Below are 24352 nucleotides of genomic sequence, written 5' to 3' on the forward strand. Positions count from 1 at the left end.
AAAAAAATGTCCTTTTTAAAACACAGTTATTGTAGATGATGATGTAGCAGCAGAACCACTTGCCAAGGTTTCCTCTTCTTGGCTTAGACAGGTAGAGTAGTTCACAAGGGGGTTAGTGGCTGCGCTCTCACGGATGTGTATGAAATATATAAAAGAAAGAAAAACACAATAGTGCAATATGTCTCAAAGCTTATTTTTGTTTGAAATGAAGGCCACAAAGGGCTACTCACATTTGGTGGGGGCTTCTTCAGTTAGCCCCAAAGTATACGCTTGGGCGATATAATCCTCGCCTTAAAGATTTCTTTGGCAGCACTATGTAATATGGGCTTCTTCAGTTAGCCCCAAGATGTGCATTTAGGTGGTATAATCCTTGCCTTGGAATTTCTTTAGCCTCAGCCTTTGAAGCAGTCTGGAGTGTCCACAGTTCCTTTTTGGTGAGCAATGATAGAATTGCTCACTCCACAGCGCATAGGTGGTAAAATCCCCACCAAGGATATAGTTGTGGCTGACAAGATATTTTGTCTTATAAATTAAAAAAGGTCCAGGAGCAAGATAAAAAAGTTTTTAAAAAAACTTATTTATTTTAAACTTATTAGAAATCTATAAGGCGAGGATTATATCGCCCAAGCGTATACTTTGGGGCTAACTGAAGAAGCCCCCACCAAATGTGAGTAGCCCTTTGTGGCCTTCATTTCAAACAAAAATAAGCTTTGAGACATATTGCACTATTGTGTTTTTCTTTCTTTTATATATTTCATACACATCCGTGAGACGGAAGAAGGTGGCCCGGTCTCATGAATCACGTTTTCTTTTACATCACGTGAATGGCCGAATGCATGTGCGGCACTTACCTGCAAAACCCATGGCATCAGTATGAATGCATGGAGGCCCCACTTCGCCCCTTACAGGACTTAAGGGATCTGCTGCTAACATCTTGTTGCCAGATACCACAGCACACCTTCAGAGGTCTAGTAGAGTCTAGTAAAGTCAGGGCTTTTTTGGCAACAAAAGGGGGACATACACAATATTAAGCAGGTGGTCATAATGTTATAGCTGATTGCTGTAGATCAAACCACATGGCAACACAGACCTCACTTGAGTAACCCAACTCAAATGAGAAACTTGCAGATTAACAGAAATGGCTATAACATTTTTTAATAAATAACAATTTATTCTCTATTCTCAATTTACTCTCTATACCCAGCATTATTTCCCCTTCATACCCTTCCCCAGCATGCCCTGATTCAAATTTTTGTGTATGTGTTAATCCTCTTACCTCCCTGCCCCGGCCTCTGAGTCTCTGATGACACTGGAAGGCACAGATCTTTTTTTATCAATTGCGGTGCAGCTGCACGTGTATTTAGATGGCCGGTCTTGATACATTTACACTGCCCTTTCAAATGCCTGCCCATATACACACATATAGAGTGCCCAGATACACACGCATGCCCATACACACATTTACACTGCTTTTACACACGGCTGCCCATATACACACATATATACTGCCTATATACATGTCTGCTCGTACATTCATACGCACACATTGACACTTGTACACACCTCTGCTTTGGCGCTCCCTGGTTGTGCATACGGTGATCAATACTGATTTCTGGGATATGACAACATATCCCGTCACACGGCACCAGTCTCCGGCAACATAGTGCTAGAGAGCACGGAAATCAAGGTCTGAAATGACAGACCTTGCACTCCCTTAATGAGGGAGATCTCTGAGATCTAACCGGTCTTGCTCATTGGGCAGTGGACGCTGTCTCGAAGCCTGCTACCCACACCACCACTCCCCTCGGCCCCAGGAGAGGCAGCCTACTGGGGAATTACCGGTATACCAGTCTAACCCTGCAGTTAATGTTAATTTTCACTCTTTTCTATTGTAATAGCGCTACTAAATCTCCTGGTACATTTAAACAACTTTCTAGCAGAAGTGGTAGAGGCATAGTCAGTGAAGGAATTTAGACATGCATGGGATAGGCATAAAGCTATTACCAACCAAAGACAAGACCAAGTCTGAGACTTTACATCAGGAAAAATGGGCAGACTAGATGGGTTGAGTGGTATTTATCTTTTGTCAACTTCTATGTTTCTATAGAGAGAAGGTGGGATGAGGGTGAAGCTGAGAAAGTCTGGAGGATTGTAAAACAGATTGATGGAATGGAGTGAAAGGGTGATAAAGTGTAAAACAAGAAATGGGAGAAGAAGGAGAGACTGGAAAAGGGAAAATGTGGTGATAATGTACAAACCTTCACCTCTCAATGATATGAAGCCTGCAGTCCTATGTGAGAAGAACGACTGATGGTCTGAATGCCCCTATCCAGTTCACATACTCCACAATTCTGTGGATTCCTATTTCTATAATTATGTACGTGCTTTAATTCTTTTTTTTCCCTATAGTGTGCATAAGAGACATTGATTATTATGACCGACATAAAGCTCACTAATATAGTATAATTTGACTTGAGTATTTAAATACAATGTACTTTTGCAAGAAATAGTCTTAAAAAGAAATCACTTCACTATTATGTCAACCTGCATGAGACTGCAGTGCGGCTAGCAGAGTAAGTTCTGTAAGTGTGCATCATTAGGTTTTTACAGAAAATATTATCAGCTCCCAAATGATCTATTCACTAATGGGGGGTACTTACATGGCAATTTATTCATCTAGTATAGATTTCTTTATTGTAAAAAAAAAAAACCTAAGCCTGAAAGTACTCAGTAATTCATTAAAACCAGGGCCAAGGAAAATGACTATATTGATGAATTCACATATTCTAACCCTATTATACAAATGTAGGAAATTAAAAAAAATATATATATTCATGTGTTTTTTATTGCATCTAGAATTGTATATATGTATATAGGTACACATCTATCATGGAGAATATATATTATATAAGGAATATGAGATAGATAGATAGATAGATAGATAGATAGATAGATAGATGATAGATAGATAGATAGATAGATAGATAGATAGATAGATAGATAGATAGATAGATAGATAGATAGATAGATAGATAGATAGAGTTTCCTCTCACTGTAGGAAAGGTCTTGAATGTCTAACCAGGTAAAATATTCTTGCCAATTAAACAAAATGGTTGAGCTTCCTGGCAAGCTTAGGCGTTGCTTCCCAGAAGGTCAGTCATGATGACTTTTATCAGGCATAACAGCAGCAGACAACTTGGCTGGTAGCATTGAGGTGTGCAGCTGCAGCTCCCCCATACAACCTGTTGCTCTTTGTCGGAGAAGCAGTGTCATCCTAAATTGCCTCTGCACCGTGGCACGGATGGATAGATGAATGGATAGCTGGATGGATGGATGAGGGACTTAACATAAAGGACAGGACTAATAGCCTGCATGATGGACACATTCCCCGCACGGAGTCCCTGTGGTCCGTTTGTCAGATTGCTGACTGCTGTCGCGGCTAATGTATCGAATTCTTGTTAAAGTTTGGAGCTCCGGTAGCTGCGAGAAAGCCCCGAGCCGAGCAGGATTTCACATTTCAGTTTGATCATTCTGCCACCTAGTTTTTCAATGCATTAATTGCTCGGGGAGCCGAGCTGGGAAACTCGGACTTTTGCAGTACATTGAACGTGAAGCAACAGGGGGATTGATCGTAAAGAGGTGTCGGAGGTGTCGGTTTCGCTGACAGGGAAGATAAATGTAGAATGGTGTGTATTAGGCTGCAGCATCAGTCCTGCTGCTATCTGCTACCTGCTCCTGCGCTCTTTAGGTAGCTGGAGGGGGTGTATTCCGCAGAGTGGGGGAGAGCAGCCTTTACCTTGAAAGCTGCACAGAACATATAAGCATTGGGCAAACGCGAGCAGACTCCCGAGGACCTCCGACCATTTATCATGGATGTGCACGAAGAAGGTGCCTCTGATCTAGCCCAGAACCTCATCTCCCTGGCTGTAGAAGACATTCGCGATGGCCCGGAGTCTGCAAGTAAGTGCGAGCCTTTAGCATCACGCCATGATCCCTATGTACTATGTGATCGTGTTCACCGAGTTTCAAACTCTCCGGTTAACCTCTTGTGTGCCGGCCGGCTGCCTGGCTGCTCCTGATGTTTTTCCTCATTAAACAGATAATACTGTTTGCTCGCCGAGTGTTAATACGAGGCGGCAGAGTCTATGCTGTATCAGATACCAAAAGTCACGCATCGCTTACTGAGTATTTTAACCCCTTGTAAACTGCTCTATAGGATACACATGTTATGCAACACCATGGCATTCAAACAATCCTAACAAAGAAAAATCTGCTATTTTCAAACCCATTCTTAACCCTGTTGGAGCAGAGACGAGGGTTGCTGGATAGTGCTGTGTGCGATAGATTTACAACGATGCAAAAGCAAACATATGGTACTCCAACAGCATTATGATCACAGACACTGTTGTGTACAATCGCACAACACATGCATGGCGACAAAGTTTATACTGGGGCTCACATGCAGCACAATATGCTGTTTTCAGAAGATCCCTGGCTTAGTTTATTGTTATTGCTGAAGTTATCTTTAGAAGGTGGATGTCTTGTTTGTAGTGATAGCATATGAGAAAAAAAAAGTAATTTCCAGGATCACATTATATTGCAAGAAAATATGCATATTATACTCCATTATGGCAATCAAAGGGCCATGCACTTTTTGCCCCCTCCACCCCCATTACAACCTGCTAGGTGTCTCTTGGACTAATATTTTGATAGGAAGCTTTAAGAGCATTTAAACATGCATGATATAGGGGTATGGCTGTCCCTCAGACAAGACCAAGGACAGATTAAGGTTTTACATCAGGAAACATGGACAGATTAGATGGACTATTTTTTTTTTTTTGGATCTGTCATCAAATTCTATATTTCTAACCTGTCTCGTTATAACCCGACTTAAAATGTATGAATGTTTTTTGGCTCAGTTTTTGTTTTGCTGTTGTAGTCTATGCAAGAATTGCTATTCCATTACCCGGGATCATTTTTCACTGACAACAGAATGTGGCCCAATATGCGGAATAGTGCAGATAGTAATCCAATAAACCTTTCCCATACTTCAGCACAGTCTGGATGCTCAGTTTAATGCAGCCTCGGTGCTACCGAGCTTACGCTGTGTTCTCAAACCTCATTTGTCACAGCCCTGAGCAGAGTTGATTTCTGTGACCTTTTCTAATCTGATTAGTAATGTAACCCTCATACAGACACATTTCCAGAAAGGGAGGGCTCCTAAGTCAAGATACTACTGAATTGAGACCTACTGTTGATTTGATTTGGCAGGTTTATAGCACTAGTCTTGGCATATGTTTATTTTACTATGGGTTTATTATTGCTGGCGCTCAACCGACTAAACAGAGGTACTTTTTTCCCCCATCCAACGTGTTTACTGTATCTTTCCTTTGCACATTTTATTTTAATTCTGTATTGGTCCCTTCTTATCCAGTGTCCATAGCAACCCTCATTGGCAGCAGGAGACAGGCATCAAGCCACAGGGTCTCACACTATTATACTATGTAGGCTGTATACAAGTTTATCTGGAGGTTTTGTGCAATTGCAATCTGGTATTGGATTTAAGTGCTGCAGGGTATTTCTGCCTCTAAATCTATAAAGGAGGATTTGATACAGAGCCTGGAGACCCAGTCTGTTTATAAACATGCCAGCATCTGATTCCTAAGCTGTATAGTAAACCAAGCAGGCCAAACAAAAGAGATGTGCATTTAATTCTACGCCAAAGAAGTCGATACTTTGAGGCTACAAGAAATCAAAACATGATTCTCATTATACGCGGATAAAAGTAAGGTATTATTGCTTCAGCATGGTGAAGTTAGCCAAAAGTATTGTGATTTCTCTTGGTAGGGAGTAGAGAAAGTGGCCATGGCATATAGGTTATTATGTTACACAACAAAGTCGAGTCTTTTAATCACAAGATCTATTTTCTTCGCAAGCATCTTTGCACACATGTAACGGCGGAGACAAACAAAATCTTTATTTACTGTTGACATAGTTTTCTTTCTAAAGTCACATCAGCATGACTCAGAAATTGAATATATCGTGGCCAACACGATGGCATGTTGCATGGAGCATATATATATATATATATATATATATATATATATATATACTGAAACTACAAATTAGTTATTATAGGTTCATCATAAAAAAAGATGTCCCCATTATCCATGGTAACCGGTTTAAATACTGGGACTTTAAGTGACACTCCACCAATCGCATGTGCTTTAATGCATATGATAGCTAAGAGGTCACTAAATCCCTACATATGCATTTGCACCTTTCTCCAACCCCTAGCCACCCTTTTTGACCTATGTATCTCACCTTGGATAAGGCTAAAGGCCACCTTATTTTTTCTTGTTTATTTCCTCTAATTGAATGTGACATCCTAGACCAAGATTAGTATTTCAAGTGTTTTCTTTACAGCCTAAGATAAATGTCGCTGCCCTCCGCCAACTTCATCATTATAGTGATGCGATGCTCGGTATCGCTCAGCTGATTGCTGCTGCATAGCTTTTGCAACCATGGAGCTCTTCGTGGTTTCACATGTCCCTGAGAACTCATCATATAGCACATGACTTAAAGAGGAATTCTTGCCATCACATTTTTGCTTTAGCTGTTTATTTCCCGATCAGGGTAATCATTTTACTTTACATCGTGTGAGCTGAGATCTGTGCCTTAGTGTGACATAGCTGGTATATCTAATTCATTTCACTCCCTTTTCCTTCTCATCACAAAAAAAAATCTTATAAAGACTGCTTCAACCAATCTATAACTAACAACTTAACAACAGAGGAGGTATAATTTAGGGAGAAGGGGTAAATGCGTACGGGGGATTCTGCAGAATTTGCAAATAAGGGCTTTTAAGAAAATTATTTAGATTTTGTCATTTTTACTAATTGGTTTGGTATATAAGGATAAATAAAGAAGGGGAATTATATATATATATATATATATATATATATATATATATATATATATATATATAAATATATATTTTTTTTTATTTACATCATTATATAATGTCATCAGATGCACTTTTAGCCTTAAACTAGGTATTTATGAATGAACTTGTCTTGAAAAAATGTCTTGCACCTTGAGAATTGTTGGGATGTCAGGATGGGTGGGGCTTAAACTAGGGTCAAAGTGCACTTATATGCCCCTTTCCTGTCCTTCTGCTCTTGCCCACCCCTTTTTACACCAGCAGTGTGTATCTTGCCAGTATAAAATCTTGCCAGTACACAGGAGATCAGGCTGTCGAGCAGAACCCTAGTCTCCCCTCTGACAGCTGGTGCCAAAATGTATGTCCCCAAGCTGTCAGATTGAATGCGACAGCACTCAGAATGCCGTTACATTCATCCGTCAACATGTGTGTGCTACAGCCTGTGACATCACCGGGGTTCTCCTGTGCCAACTGAGATCCCACGGGGGATCTCTAGACAGCGTGCGTTGGTCTCTGATAGATGTCATTCCACCAGTGCCATCAACACAACACTGGCAGAAAACAGTGGGACCCTGGCACACCCACCTGATGGTCAGAAGTGGCCTTAATGGAATACTTGCGGACGAAAGGCCACAACTCTAACGTGGAATCAAGGCCAATCACCTTAACTATTCATGAAAACACAGGAACTGGGGTGCAGAATATGGCAGCAGGAGGCAGTTTGTTCACCGAAGGGCTGGAATGTGGCACAAGAATGATTGTTTGCAGACAGCCAGGGCTGGCCCAAGACTTAATGCCGCCTGGGGCGGCATTTTAAACTTTGCAGACGCCATTATCTACCCTCCTCCTTTGTACTTACCGTTAAACAGTCCTGTGGCGAGTCTCCCTGCTCTGCCACGGTGCCGGCTTGTAATGCTGAGCCCCGGAAATTGACCTCACTTCTGGCGCTCAGCATTACAAGCCGGGACTGAGACCGAGCTAGAGGGCTCGCCGAGGAGAGAGAGAGGCGCCGAGCGGGTAAGCAAAAACCACTCGACGCCCCTCTCTCTCCTCCCCTTCAAACAACAACAAAAAAAGCGCCTGGGGCAATTGCCCCACTTGGCTCCATTGTAGGGCCGGTCCTGCAGACAACAGTGAAGCATGGTGAAGGTTCCTTGCATGTTTGGGGCTGCATTTCTGCAAATTGAGTTAGGGATTTGGTCAGAGTTAATGGTGTCCTCAATGCAGATCAATCTGTCATGCAATACCATCAGGGAGGCATCTGATCTCAACATCATCAAGTCTGTCTGGGATTACACTAAGAGAGAAAAGCAATAAGGCTGCCTAAATCCACAGAAGAACTGTGGTTAACAACCCATCTGCTGATTCCCTTAAAAAAAAACTGAGCGAGTTTACCTCGAAGAATTAATGGTGTTTTGAAGCATTTTACCGCAATTTTTGGTGGGCTAATTTTTTATAGTTTTCCTATATTAAATTTAGGTGAAAACCTTACAAATAGGCTACACTTTACCATGGAACGCTATAGTTTTTCAGGACATGTTAAGCTTTTCTTGGACACCTAGTTTAAGGTAAATTGTGCATTCAGTTACATGAAGCATGGTAGAAATGAAAAACGCCTGCATCGTTTTCCCATTATTCCTGCATATATTCCTCCCACATTAGAAAATGTATCCATTAGATGTGTTATTACATGCATGTAGATTGCACAGGCAGCGTTTGGTGAAAGCACACAATATCATCCAGGATAGGCATACATACAATTTAGTTTAGGTGAAATACAAACTTACTTTAAAGTTTCACAAATATGGACTTTGCTGAACTGTGAGTCCACAATCTCCTGCACAGCTTGTAATGCTGTAATGATTAGGGAGTGCATATTTACACAGCTCATCCAGCATATATGTTTGTGAAGAAGAAACTGCAGCTGCAGCGCTGCAGGGCAATGCCTCCTATATAGTAACATACTTATCTACAGTCGGCACTGCCATGTCCCTTTTTGCTAATGACTGTTCTACTTTAATTTAAGATGTGTGGAGTGAGGAAAAGTGTGTTGCGGCCTGTTCAATGAAAGAATTAGTTGTGTAGGTTATTCCAACAACTGTATTTGCTCTCTGCTTCCCTGGGGTAAGCTAGTGCCTTAGTTGCAAATCAATTATTAACAAAACAAAAATGCACAAGATATAACCAGGCTCACTAAACTACTTTAATGTAAAAATAACTACTTTCATTTGAGCCATAAAAACAGTACTATATGGTTATTAAATATATTTTATATACCTGCAAAATTGTGATATTTCATTATGCTCAAACACCATACTGAGCTGACCTTTTATGGCAATGCTAATGAAGTCCTGTTTATCCAATTAAATCATTTCATTAGTCAGTGTGTGTGGTTAAGACTAAGCCTTTCTATTTTTTACTACTAAATATGTTAATAAGTCATTGAATTTGTGTTGTAGATTGGGCTAAAATAACACAGACAAAAGACTAATATAGAGTTGTTTTAAAAAATAAAACTTTTTTGGAAAATGTAGTAATGTTAAATAGTTCTTTAATATATATATCACAAATGCCTTTTATGGGCAAAACTGGGCAAAGTGAATTTGCATTAATATACGTTCTTTTTGAAAGTGTAATAATGTCGGCCAACATGGCCCGATAATAAAATGGATCTCCGCTGTCAGATTATGATCAGCAGCTACTGTTCTATGACCACATCATTTTCTTTACTTTGTTCACTAGAACTGAGGTTAGCTTTATGCTTCATTTGATACCGCAAGGCTGTATTTACTCTTTCACTGCCAGAATGAGGTTTTTTAAAAAAAACAAGAATTTCTCTTCTCCAACCTGCCTGGTCAGGAAATAAAATATTAATGTGTATGTCTTACATGAATTTATGCTGAGCTGCTAATGAAATGCTGTTTAGTGAAGTCTTTATTTTTAATTGCAATTTATCTTGCTTCACTATCCACAGGGATGCAGAGAATTTTAGCTGAACCGAAGCTCGAGTTTGCTCTCGGTAAGAAAAAAAATCCCACATTTTTAAATCATAATATGGTTGTTTGGTATTACTGTATGTGTTACAGTTTTTTTTTATTATTTTATTATTTTTATTTATATAAATTTTCTTAATTTGGAAGTTATTGTGTGTTAAGGTTGAATGCAACTGCTGCGTTGGTAAGAACAGAAAACAGGCATCTTGTTTTGATGTTAGTACTGTCTAGCGGATATTTCTGATTAGGGTCAGGGGGGTTAGAGATCTATGCTCACTTTTTGGATTCTGTAGATGTGTTCCTGTTCATAATCCATAATTATCAGCATTCCCCTGGTTCGGCTTCCTATTGTCACAATACAAAGACAGCTCTGAAGTGTGAAATTTCCATTTGTTTTTTCAGTACAAAGTAATTGTCTTATAAGGAGGACTCATTTTCTGGATTCTATGAAGAAGACAGTCATTTTTTTCCCCGTTATGGATTATATTTTAAGATTTAAGTAAATTGTTACTTTCAGAACATGAATATTTCTTGCAAAACAAAATATGAAAATGTGCATAATACGGCAGTATAAGAGGAATTTTCCAGTTAAAGGATAAATCTGTAATTACTTTTCGGCAACTTCCTTTATAGTATAGGCTGTGTGGATTAGGTTCTATAATAAGACTTCAAAGTTATATATGAAACAAGCACTTGCTTTATTTGTAGCATGTTAAATTTAACAACGTGTATTCTATAGTTCCTAAAAGAAGTACAGAAGGTACGTGATATTCGCCATTACATGTTAGTATACATTGGCTGTGCCACACAACCTTCTCGCGTTATTCAAATAAGACAAGGCCACAAGTAGCCCTTTTCTTATTGGTGCAGCTTGGGAAAAAGTGGGTGTGGCTTAATAATACTACCCTTGACCCACCTGTGTCACAGACATAAAACATCTATTTATACATTTATTTATTTGAGATGCCATTCCCCACCACTGCCGTGATTAACCACCCTTTTCCATCCATACAAGAAATGACGTGTGCATACAATGGGTGGGTCCACCTTTTAATTTGGAGCAAAGTTTCAATACAACTTAAAAGGGACGATCTACTGTCCTTTTTGTATTGGAGTCCACTTTTTCAATGCAGGAACTGAAGAGTGTTGTCAGAGCCGGCCTTAGGTGTTCTGGCGCCCTGTGCGGACTACTCTTCTGGCACGCGCCCCCCCATCCCAAAAAAAGAAAGAAAGAAAAAAAAAATATTGTAACAAAACTCCCCTTTCTCACTATCTATCCCTCTCCCCCTTTATCACTATCTACCACCTCTGCCCCTTCTCACTGCCTTCCCCCTCTCCCCCTTCTCACTATCTACCACCTCTGCCCCTTCTCACTGCCTTCCCCCCTCTGCCCCTTCTCACTGCCTTCTCCCCTCTGCCCCTTCTCACGACCTTCCACCCTCTCCCCCTTCTCACTGTCTACCACCTCTGCCCCTTCTCACTCCCTTTCCCTCCCCCCTTTGCCCCTTCCCACTGCCTTTCCCTCCCCCCCTCTGCCCCTTCTCACTGCCTTTCCCTCCCCCCTCTGCCCCTTCTCACTGCCTTTCCCTCCCCCCTCTGCCCCTTCTCACTGCCTTCCCCTCCCCCCTCTGCCCCTTCTCACCATCTACCCCCTCTCCCTACTTCTCATTATCCTTACTTACCTTGTTGAGCCCTCTGCCGCGGTGCGCACTTCACGGAGAGTGAGGGGCGCCAAGTGGTTGCTGAAAACTTCACGAGCGACCGCTCGCCGCCCCTGCCCGGGACTCAAATTAAAACATTTTAACATGGAGGATGTTAAATAAAGTAAAAAAAACAAACAAACAATGTTTTAATTTCAGCCCCGGGCAGGCGCCCCTGTTGCCATGGCACCCTGTGCGGCCGCACAGGTCGCACACCCCTAAGGCCAGCCCTCAGTGTTGTTATTGTGTCTTTTATATTGTAAATCTTTCTGAATGCTCAGAATGGGCGTTTGGGTTCCTTTCCATAGCATGCTTAAAGTATGTGGAATACTATCTTTAGAAGAGTATATTGTGTTAGGTTTTGCATAGATAAAATGCTTTACTTTATTTTGAATCACTTATGTAATTGAACAGCATTCTTGTGAGGGAGTGAATGTAATCACCATTTGCTTTGTTTCACTTTATGCCTAAGCTCTGTGAAATGTTCAGAGGCTATTAAAGTAATTACCTCCTACCCCTTGACGTCACCGGTTAATTGAATAAATCTGGTCATCGAGGATGTTGAACATAAGCTGAACCTTCTCTTGCATAAAGCATAGAGATACTGTAGGTAAAACAATCCACAACAGTGTAGAATACACATTTAACCATTATAGCAAATAATCAATTTAATAATATGCAGTGTGACAGGACTGGAGCAGATTTTCAGATCTCCTGTTAAAGGAAGTTGTTTACACAAGGGAAGTGGGTGTTTATCACAAAAAAAATATTTTTAAACCAAACCATTCCCCAAAACTCAATGGAACGAAAATAAAATCTACGTCTAAGACCTAGACAAAAAAACACAAGCTATGTCACTTTTTGATTGCTTACGCATGGTTTTATGGGCATTCTTGTTTGCACACACCTGCAAATTTTAGACACAGCGATTGGAATACATGAGTCTGAGTGTTCCACCTACATTCAGTGGTTTCAATCTTTTTAGATCTCACCAGTTAAGGATAGGAATTACTTTGGCTTATGCAAATGAATCTTGAACGATGGCCAGCCAACAATTCTGTATGCTTATGGTGGGTCCATTGTGTAGGACATTGGGACAGCCACTTAGAACAGGAGGACAGTGCCCCATGAAAACCAGGATTGTTGGGAGCTATGTACTCTAAAGTGCTTTCTGAACTCTTTAACTATTTATATTACTAAATCATCATAAATTTGTCCTGTCAACTCTATATGATTCTGAATTTGAAATTGATGGTTTTGTCGAGAGTTTAGTGTGAAAATGTCTACAACACCCTTAAAAAGGGCCAGGCTCAGCTCAGTTACCCAATTAAAAAAAACACACAATATGGGTTTAAAAAGGCCACAGCCATTTTATTAAACAGTCATTCTCCTGTAAAACCTGAAATAACAAAACATAAATGCGTTAACAGAGACAACTTCACCAAAACCACTCCGTCAGGGTCCACTCTAGTCCATTCTGGCCCCCGTGGGGTTCAATACAAGAATTAAAAAAGTCAGACCTATTATTCTACCTAAATCCTAGATTTTTACTTTTCTATACATTTGATAAACCCATGTTTACAGATTATATGTATTAAATATACCATGGGAGATACACGTTTAAATACCTGTTCAGGATCTGATTATTCCTTCTCGTGATTATCTCTTCCCAGTTATGTTTCTGATTTCTATTTATACATTTGAAGTGAACACAAGGGAGATAACCAAAAGAATTGATTAGATAATGCTAGTTCTGTCACCTTTTGCCAAAGATCTCAGCTTGTCTGAAGAAAGCTTTGAAAATAAATATCTACAACACAACGACACTGACTGACAAAAAGCTGAATATTTTGGTAGATTTAATAAATTAGTATCCTAAAACTATTAAGGCAGCAGTTCCTTTTAATATAAAGCATTCTGCTATGAATTGAATTTTAAAATACATCAGTTTATTCAAGTTGGTACAGATGTATTTGACAATTGTCTTCTTTTTAGCCTACATGCAGATAAGCTGGCGGACATAGCGTTGACTGCAGGATGGGATTTATACCAGATATCCACAATCTAACTAATTTATTCCAATCTAAAACGCTTGATGTGGCTGGTTCCCAGTAAAACTGGATTATATATTCTGATTGATTCCATTCACAAAACTCACTGCTGGGAAGACCAGATATTTTCCTCAGACATAAAAATGTCTTGAAAAGATATAATAAAAAATGGCATCAATAAGTGAAATTGGAATTGCTGGCAACTGAATGATAATGTTGCTAGTGAAAAAAAACACCAGCAAAACTTTTCATACAGGTGTGAAAAAAGATACAGTTCAGATAGAGAATTCTTTTCAAAGAAAGGCATGCGTTACTTTCTTAAAAGTAGTTTAGTATTTTTCAGAAACCTTACAGTGTTGGCTTTTTGAGATCAAGACTGGGGATTTATACCGGGTTTGGTGCTTTTAAACTGACAAAACTAATTCTTTTTATTATTCTTATTATTATTCTTATCCACTATTACGCACCAACAAATTATGCAGCACTATACAATTTAATTGGGGTGGTTAAAAACATAAATAAACACACATACATACAAAACATGGGTGAAGGACCCTGCCCGTGAGCTTGTCATCTAGCTTTTTACTTTTACCTGGTTCCTGGCAGGAATGGTGGGTGTTTGTGAGGCTTACAAGCTAAAGGAATAGTACAGGTAATTAAAACAAAGGAAAGAGGGAGTAGTGGCTCTCTTGTAGCAGTAATTAGGGGGTAAGTGGTTTCAAGATGGAAAAAGCGGTTGTATAAATACTAAATGAACTTGTCTGCGGTCGTCTGCTGGATATTAGCATCCACACACTAATTTTCCACCAATGTGCGACCAGGTGAACCCAGATGCGGCTAGCATTGCCCCTGAAGAACGCCGCACTCCTAGAAGTGGGGGAGCTCCAGGTGGCATATGTATAATAAAACCTATTAATTCTATTACTAATGTTGCAGTTATGTATCTGCCTTGTCTCAACAAGGTTAAACTGATATCAAGTTACATTAAGATCTGCATCTCCTTGTTTTTTAATGGGCAGTCTAGTGTCCGAAAGAGATTTGTGTGGCCGAGTGCATTTCTTGCACGGAAAATAGCCGGGGGGGGGCAGAAAAGAGGAAAATGCGTTTGGGGGGATTCTGCTAAACGCTTCAATGCATTTGCAAAAGAGAAAACACGATGATTTAAAGGGACTGTGCAGCTATAATGTGTATAAAAGTCCATATGATGGCTGGGCTGTCCCTTTAAGATGTGTCTTTTAATTTGATTACTAATAATGTTGTACCTTCTGCTCCTGACCTGCGGAATGGAAAAAACCACAATAAGACTGCTATGTCATTTTCACAGCTTTATTGCCGGCTTAGTTAATCAATGCCAACTTCCAGTGACATTAAGGCCAGCGAAATGGGTCACTTTGGTATTTTAATTCAGTGTAAAGCTGCCAGTGCTTAATTTATTAAAAATAGAAGTGTCAGCACTTCCCATCAAATGTTTAAATATATCTACTCTGCGTCTCATAGTGTCTGTCATGGAACGTATTAGATTTGATTGAAGTTTAGAAGTTTTAGACCTAGAAGTTTAGTCGCTGGATTACTGAAACAGGTTTCGTTGGCCGATCTGCAACAGAAAGAGTTAAACGAGATGATATCTCAGTGGCGTTGCCAATTCTTATACCAGCAAATCCATTAAATAAATCATGCTCGAGTAAGCAATAAAAACTCAGTGTAATTGATGCCACATGCTCACAGTAAAATATTATGAGTTACTGTTAAGCCTTGTTATCATATATTGAGAAGTATATACTAGAAGGAAAAGCTTGTTTTTATTGCAATGGACATGGGCTGGATAGACAGATGCCCAGAAAGCATTACGATATATGGGTTCTGTACTAAGCATTAAGATGTTTTGAGTTTATGTTTTTTTTTTTTTTTTTAAGGGGAATCCTCATCTTATTATGTTTCTTTATACGGATACTGTAGTCACTTTAAATATTTCTGCATTGCTGTTCCTTATTCCATATCGCATTTCCCTGTGGCTTAGTGTTCTATCTTTGTTAGCGGCACGCTGTGATAATGTCCGTCAGCTTTGTCTGCGAACCTCAATTAAAGTAACTTGCTGGTAGCCCCAGGAATTGGATTCTGTGTTTTGCTATTGTAATATAATTGAGATAAACACCATTTATGCCTTTTTTTTGGTTAAATTAATTCTCGTATGACAGATTTCTAGATAATAACTCCTAGCTAAAAAACAAGGAAAGAGAAATAAACATGTCTGTACACTTTGTCAATTTGCTTAAAGGAGCAGCTCTACTTAGGGGGCCTCTTAAAATTCTCCGAGACATGTTCTGCATCATGTAACGAGCAGTAAAAGAAACCCATCTGTCATTTTGTTTTTCTCTTCAATGCTCCCTGACACTTGAAAACTGCATTTAAAAAGTTTATTGAAATACAACCGTTGCCTGGTAACAGTCCTGTCAATCCTCCAAAGTCCTCCCCGATGTATTACATCACAGCAGGCTGACCGCCTACAGCCACGCCCACACGCACTTGAAACAGCTATAGAGCCTGCTTGAAATGAAGAAAACAGCTTCACTTCTGATACATTACAACATGCCTAGGAACACACCACTGCACACACCGCAGCACACCCTATCACAAGCACGTTACATACACATTTTATGTAAGTAATAAAAATATACTTGCACCTGATCACAAGCACAGCACCACACCTGAACACAGGCACAGCACCCAGACTGGAACACAAGCACACCTCATCACAAGCACATTACATACAAGGTTTTGTGCACACCTCAACACAGCAGTACATCAGAATACAAGAATAGCAGCACACAATAATAAATAGACACATACATATTTTATGAACTGCAGGCACACATTAACCCCTCCAGTGCTGGGCTAGCACTGAAGAGGTTAATGTGTGTCTGCAACCTCTGTCATTCACAGATTGACAGAGGTTGCAGCATGAAGGCAGTGTGTTGGCACAAGTTAACCCCTTCAGTGCCAGTTCAGTACTGAAGGGGTTAGCATATGCCCAAAGTGTCTGCCATGTGCCTCCAAGATCAGATTGGAGGTGATCTGTCTGACCTGCTTCCGCTAAGGAGAGCAGTGATGAGGCTGACAGTGGGGTATCCCCCACCCCCTTTCTGCCACTCAGTGCTTTGAGAAGCAGAATAACTGAGACAGTAGGAAGGACATTAACCCCTTCAGTGTCGACGAGTTGGGTCGTAGGGTCGTAGGGGGGGTCTCCAGGTGGGCATCCATAGCAGTACCTATCATATACTAGTGCTGACCAGCAAGATCTGCAGCCGTGAAGAGAGCCCTGCCATGGGTCGTGACTAGGGCAGCAACTAAGTTAAATACATTTCTGGTAATATCATAAATATGTACTCCTTTACAATAATTGTCTTTTGTTCAACCACTTAAAGTAGATATGCCATCTGTCCTAAATCCTACATGTTGCAATTGTATGCCTTAAACCCCCCCTTCCACAGTATATACCACTGGATCCGTCACCTTAATTGGTTCTCATTTTTACCCCCTTCTTGTTAAACTGCCTATTTTTGTTGATTTGTTCAGGCAGCCATTGTGATGGAGAAGGGAGATTCCCGACAGGGACTGATTTCATAGTGCTAGTTTGGCCACATTCAGACATAAAACTCAGCTTACCTGATATAAACATTAAAAACAAATTCCTCCAAAAAAAACAGTTCCTTAATTTGCGGTGACAACAGTGCAACTTGAAGCTGTGAACCATGCCAGATTTCTTCTACCAGCGTGCATACTTATTTTTTTCTATTGGAATAATTTTAAATTTGATAGTGCTCACTCTTTTAAGCATTAAGTGTGTTTTTGGAAATAAAATAGCTCGATAGAAAAAAAAAAACATTAAAGAAAATCTCCAATAAAATATTGGAGAACTGAAAGCATGAAAAGGACCACATTAGACTGAATTAAAGTTTTTCTTATGTCTAACATCACAATTTATTGCAAACATTTGTAGCGAGATTATAAGAGGAATCTGTTTAAAATGTAACAGCTCAGTATACAACTACAATATACAAAACACATTAAAAAGGTGCTGGTGGTGTGGCTGGAGTTTGGGAGTGGGAGTGCCAGCAGTGGGCACAGTCAGTGGCTTATCCAAAGAGCCTGCTCATGGCACAAGGTGGCCATCTGGGAGCTGTAGACCTCTATGCTACAACAGCACAGACCTCCATTGGTTTAACAGTTCTCTGGACTCCCCAAAGATCCCAGTGCCTACAAAATTAGGACAGTGGGGCAGCTATGTTGGACAATGTGACCCTCATTTGTCGTTTGAAATCTTAAGAGATATCACCTTCTATTTAAAATAGACCACAGATGAGACAAATACAGCAAACTTACACATTTTGGTAAAGTATTTTTTTTCCGTATAAAAAAAGGTATTTAGAAAGAACTTTGAGACTATCTGCAAGCATGGCAATGAGGTTGCCAGGTTTCATGTGAAACAAACAAAATATACCCTCTGCCTTCTCTAAACCTCCAAAAGCAGAATACCAATTGACCATCCAACTGGTCTCAAAAACATCTGAATAAGCAGTAGTGCTGGACTCCGTCTGCTATGAGCTTAATAAAAAGAACGGTATTCTGTAATTTAGGCCAGCAACTTTAATTAGTAGGACAAAAAGAATCCAATTGTAAAAATGGCTCATGAGGCATTTAAGAGATTAATTGCAGTTAATATCCAAAAAAGAGCAGATATTGCGTAAACTGAACCCCAAATTCTGTTGGATTCTGCCAGTTAGCTCCTGATTTGTAAAATAAACCTCAGGCACAGTTTGTTGAAATGCCCCAAAGGAGGAGAGATTGATATCGTGTCCGTGGCCATCAGCCGAGACTCATACGTCACTTACATTATAAAATAGGTAGAGATGAGATTATCTTTTTTTTGCATTTTGAAATGTTTTTTCTGGCACAGTTCATTTCTGCCAAAAAATGGACTAATAGCTAAAAAAAGGGGGATCTCTGAGTCTGAAAAGCTATTTAACAGCTAAAAGGGTACCGCTGGGACTGGACTATTTTAAGGGATAATGATTTTATGACCGCTGTTCTGGAGTGTGCAGCAGATAGTGGCTCTGATGCCTGACTCTGCTGTGAAGGGAATGAAAGCCCATTCAGGGCTGCTTCTGACTACAGGTGACTGATTGCTTCTTACTCTGAACGTTCACGGTGCAAACCGCCTTTTATGAGTAAATATTTTAGCATTTGGAACATATATTTCATTTTTTTTGGTTATTTTGGCAATCTGTAAAGTTGTGTATAAAATGTTCTTTTATTGAATCTGAAGGTAATTGGCTCTATGTATGGATTATTTTCGTAGCTGAGAATTCTCTGGGTGAAGCACTGCTTCTCAAGGTCGTTTTCTTCTTTCTCCAGGGTAGAAATGTGGTATTTTAGCCACATCTACTCCTTGCCCAATTTCTCTACCATTCCCAACCAACCCTTGCAAAACCACCCATTCAGAAAAAAGGGAAAGCTGTTGGTAGCCTAACCTGGGAAGTCCCTGGTATGGTTATTTGTCTTGGTCTCAATGAACTAATCTGTGACGCGGATGTGAAGAATACTTGGGATGTTGTGGAAGAAGACAATTCTTATACTTTTGGTAGGCCACAAGGGACAAACGTTTGCCGCCGCACACTGCAGAGAAAGGGGAAAAAAATACACTTATGTAAATATGGACATGTCAAGGAATAAGACATGCACAAGAATAATTGTCCGGATTGGATTTATTACCCATGTCCATAGTGTTGTGACTGAAATAAGAAACAAAATGTATCTTGGTCAATTATGGTTTTTTCTGGACACCATTGTGAACTAAACTGCCCTAGTTGGGGCGTAAATGTTCTCAGATTAGCGCTTTGTTTTCCAACAATATTTCTAGGTTATACTTTTCATATTTCAGATGTTAACAGGCAGTCATTCTCAAGAGAAAATGAAAAGTCATAACAATGGCTCACATTAGAGTCTCCTAATGTATTTTGTATCTATAGTGTAAATTATAGGCTTTTTGTGACACTGAGATTTTGATATTTTAAGCATAAGCGGAGTCTTCTTGCTGTTGATTGCAAGTATTGCATAAGATAATACTTGCTCACCTTAAATTACAGAGTACCCTGTAGCAAGGTATGTAGCAACTAAAATACATAACGTAATAATTGCTGGCAGAAGTTGCATAGCGTTGTATCTTTGTAATTTTAAGATCCTAATTAAACTTTAATTTAGTTGATCAATATACTGTTCAGGCCATGAAAAACTGCATTGCAGAAATTAAAACACTCTATAAATAACAATAATAAAAAATAACGCAATAAAATGTAGAAAAGTTTGGAACCACATTTTTTATGTGAAATACCACATACAACTCAACTCACGAGTTTTATTTCTTTTTTTTCTTTTTTTTTTGCAACAGTTTATATTTTTCTCTGGGCTTCTGCTGATGTTTGACAGCTTGTGAACTAAAAGGGAGAATTGCTCTAAGCTTCAATGTCATAGATCGTAATCCAGATGGTATTTGAGAATAGAGGTCTGACAACTGGAAAACTCATGAATATATATTCGTATAGCAGGGACATCAAATGTGATAAATAACCAGTTTTATATTTTCTCAGCATTTGCACTTAAGTGTGTGTGTGTGCTTGGAGGGTGGACTGATCACCCAACGTTTATAAAGTACCAGCAGAGTCTGTAGCGCTATTACAGAGGAAAGTAAAGATTAATAATAACATTCAAATTGACACTATGTAAATTGACAGTAATATCAAAACGCATTAAGAAATACTGTAATAGAAGGAGAAGATGGACATTTACTTGCAATCTTATGGTCTTTTAGGAACTTAAGGAAGAATGAGACAGAAATGAGTGAGACAAGGGTTATATGGCTGTAGGGAGTGTCATGAGGAGTAATAAGGTACTTTCCTAAAAATTAGGGTTGTGGGTTTGTATGCTTCTTTGAATAATTGGGTTTTAAATGAGTATTTGAAGTTAGGATATATAATAGAGGATCTGAGAGAAGGAGGGAAGGAATTCTGGAAAACAGATATAGTATCCTGGATACGCAAAAAGGAAGAAGTGATAAAGTTGAAAAGAGATGAAAGTCATGGGCCGAGGATGATTGGGAGAATAGGGTCAAGGATAAAGTACTGTAAAGGGCTCTGAATGTAAGAATTTAATTCTGGATGATATGGGGAATAATGATAAGATAAGAAAATTAGTCTGGCAGAGGTGTCCAGAATGGATTAAAGTGGTGGAATGAGGGGGGGGGGCAGTTACTAGGAAATTGCGATAATCAGATAATCAACACTGGATATAATATGGGAATATATAATATCTTTCACAAGGAAAGAGATATGGTAGAAGTAGCAGAATTTAGTGTGTGATTGAATGTGCGGGTTGAAGGATAGAGAGGAGCCAAGTGTAACATGAAGGTAGCAAAGTTGGGTTGTTAGCTAAATCTTCAACAGTGATTGGGATATCAAGAATTGGGGATAGAGAAGAAGGGGGAATAATCAAAAGCCCAGTATTGGAGATGTTGAGCTTCTTGTTGTGGGATGCCATCCAAGCTGCAGTTTTAGAGATTTAATGAGGTAAGGAGAAGTATGGTACATAAAGGTGCACAATCAACATACATGTGGAACTGGAATCCAAGAAAGAGACTACAGAAGAGTAGTGGCCCCAGAACTGAGCAACAAGGCACACTAACAAAGAATGGGGGGGGGGACTGCCAGAGAAGGAGATGCTAAATGTATGGTGAAAGAGCCAGAAGAGACGTATGTCAATGAAGGGTTGCAGCAGGACGGGGTGGACTGCAAAGAAGTCCAAGAGGATAAGTAGCAACCTTTTGTTTTGGAGGGGAAGTTGTTAGTAATTCTGAGAAGTTCAATAGGACTGAAAGATCAGCAGGGTATAATATAGTATATAATAGCATATAACAGCATATATATATATATATATATAATTAGTGTGTGTGTGTGTGTATAAGAGCAGTGTATATCAATGTGTATGGGCAGGTGTGAGTAAGGGCAATGTAAGTGTATATGTGTGTGTAAGGGCAGTGTGTGTGTGTGTGAGCAGGCATGTGTAAGGACAGTGTGTGTGAATATGAGCGTGAGACTGAGGTTTTACAGCCAGATGGACAGGGTGAATGGGGGGTTTGCAAAAAATATTCTGCCCCGGCGACTGCAACTCTGGTTACGCCACTGTTGCTGCCTTCCTGGTAGTGAAAGCCAGCTACAAGACAGGCAGCCCTAGGTTCTCAGTCACATCATGACATACCGGTCAGGATCCAAAAGAACACATGTTATTGGGACTGGGTATAGTTTATATGGCCACCTTACCAAATGATGGAAAATTTCCATAATTAATATAACTAACACATAATAGCAAGGGGTTACATAGACAATATTGGCACTAGAGGTAAAGGGATTTTGGAAGTCGCGCTTAAATGTAGGCTAGACAGAGAGTCATCCTCAATATACATAGAAATGGAAACAAGAGCAGAAACACAAAATGTTACAATTTAACCCCTGCAAGTTAATCTAAAATTACAGTCTCAATAATCTTCCTAAAATGGAGGTCCAGCATCTATTACAGGAGTGTCCAACTTGCGGCCCTTCAGCTGCTGCAGGACTACATTTCCCATAAAGCTAAGGGGCTGACTGAGGAGTATCGGAGATGTAGTCCTGCAGCAGCTGGAGGGCCGCAGGTTGGACACCCCTGATCTATTACAATTATATATAGTGAAACTATGAAAAAAAAAGTGGTTTTTAAATACTTTTATTTATATTTTCATTCAAACACATTTCTAAGTTTTAAAAATGTATATAAATTTGTGTGGGTGCTCTCAGTTAGAAAATTATAGTTGAACAACCACCTTGCGAACATTTCAGAAAATAAAACCAGATAATCAGAAATGATTCAGATTTAAAATGCTGCACATTTTATTTCAAATGTGTACCTCTGTGGCTGTATGTTGAATTGCAATAAAAACTGCTGGTGGTGGTCCAAAATTCAAAACAAACCAGCCCTTGGGTACCTTTTGCAACGTTCCTCTGCTTTATGAATAGCTATAAGAACTTCTCAAAGTTACTACTGTGGAACCTGCATATCTCCAGCTTTTGAAGAGCTACAGCTCTCCTGAGGGTCGTGAACAATTTAGCTAATTAATAGCTGAAAAGTGGCTAGTATAATTTGTTCTTACTCTATACCACACATGTACATAAGGCATGGCAATTCAGATCTGCCGATATTGTTGATGTGTACGAATCTCCGAAAACCAGGGACCCTCAATGAAACAAACGAAAACAAAGCTCAGAAAAGTACTGTCATATGCTTCATTCAAACCGGAGTACTTACCTAAGGAGAAGCTGCAACTCCCTGTCCCCCTCTGTGGTCGGACATTTCACGCCACCAATCAATGAATGCGTATGGGGATCTTGTTGGATTTTCCCTTGGAGCGCTTGCTGAGCTAGCACTGGTGCGTGTTGATGACGGTACATCACCTGTCAGGAGATATGTTTGGCCGAACACATCTCCTGCATGGTATGTAGCTGGGAGGAGAGAAAAGGGGCAAATGTGTATTTAACGATATTCCCATGGAGGATGTTCACGAACTTAATAAATGATCTCTAGACCTCTGTTCTCTACTTTTAGGGATTCATGCCCTCGCAAATATATACAATAACAATTTTAGAAATGATCAGTAAATGGAACCAACATGAATCGCAAGCAACAACATTTGAAAAGGTGATGTGAGATTGAATGCTTTATAAAATATCAGTATCGATAAACATTGTTTGTAAGAAGAACAGATTTTTGCTCAACATGCCTCCTGGGCCTCTGTGAAAATGTGATTAGGAACTTAAATCAAGGCTATGCTGTAGATATAGTAGATTGCAGAAGCATTTTGGGGTGATCTTTAAAATAAGGCTTTATTATTTGTTTACTGAATATCGAGCCTTTTCTCTTTACAGCTGTAAACCTGAACTTTGCCTCCATTACTCTTTTGAGAAGCAAATGCAGACACCTATTCAAATTCAAATGTTTGCTATGCTTTTATTTACCAGTATTACATAGTCTGTATATATTAAAGTATTCTAAGACATTTTTTGATGAAATTCCCCATTTAACGCACATAAAGATGACATCTGTTATACATTTCTTACAGTAGCATAGCAAAAGTTTAAACGTATAGCACTCTGATGAGACCCAGGCTGCACCGTACCCAATTTAACCCCTTTTCCTGGTGTCTGGAACTTAATTTAAGTAGTACTCCAGCACAACAGGTATGGTATTTTTTTATTTCAGTAAACTTAAGTTGTTGCAGGGCCAAAAGGTTTTAAATCTGGCCTTGAGCTCGATCACGGCGCTCGCGGCACAGTGGGACCATTTTCTACTGCTGATGTACCAGGTAAGTCATTGGTCCTTTAGGGATGTCTTTTAATGACGTACCTGGTTGGTTGCAAACTGGTTAAAATGTGTTCAGTCATTTGTTATTTTTTTCCTAAATGTTTCACCATATTAATTTCTGTGGAGAATATATAGAACAAAAAATACTGAATACAACAAACAGAGCTGCCTTTAGATGCTCCTCCGTATATGAGAAGCCCTGTTGTCCCCACAGACCTGTACTGC

At 39.6% G+C, this 24352-nt stretch overlaps 1 protein-coding gene and 1 long non-coding RNA gene across 3 annotated transcripts in view; both read left to right on the top strand.

Moving 5' to 3' along the window:
* Nucleotides 1-3780: 3780 nt before the first annotated feature.
* Nucleotides 3781-24352, top strand: part of INPP4B (inositol polyphosphate-4-phosphatase type II B) — a 202570-nt gene continuing 181998 nt past the window's right edge. Inside the window, exons 1-2 of one of the 2 annotated variants that reach the window (XM_053460982.1) lie at nt 3781-3960; nt 9918-9962. In XM_053460982.1, coding sequence (XP_053316957.1) covers nt 3870-3960; nt 9918-9962 — 136 coding nt within the window. In that variant the 5' untranslated portion in view covers nt 3781-3869. The remainder of the gene's footprint in view (nt 3961-9917; nt 9963-24352) is intronic. The other variant, XM_053460972.1, reaches the window with a different exon arrangement.
* LOC128484608 (uncharacterized) lies at nt 16888-17388 on the top strand. Its single transcript, XR_008351177.1, has 2 exons — nt 16888-17108; nt 17261-17388. It is a non-coding gene; the product is annotated as an uncharacterized LOC128484608 (long non-coding RNA).

The sequence above is a fragment of the Spea bombifrons genome, chromosome 1 (assembly GCF_027358695.1).
Source record: "Spea bombifrons isolate aSpeBom1 chromosome 1, aSpeBom1.2.pri, whole genome shotgun sequence".
Taxonomy (NCBI): domain Eukaryota; kingdom Metazoa; phylum Chordata; class Amphibia; order Anura; family Pelobatidae; genus Spea; species Spea bombifrons.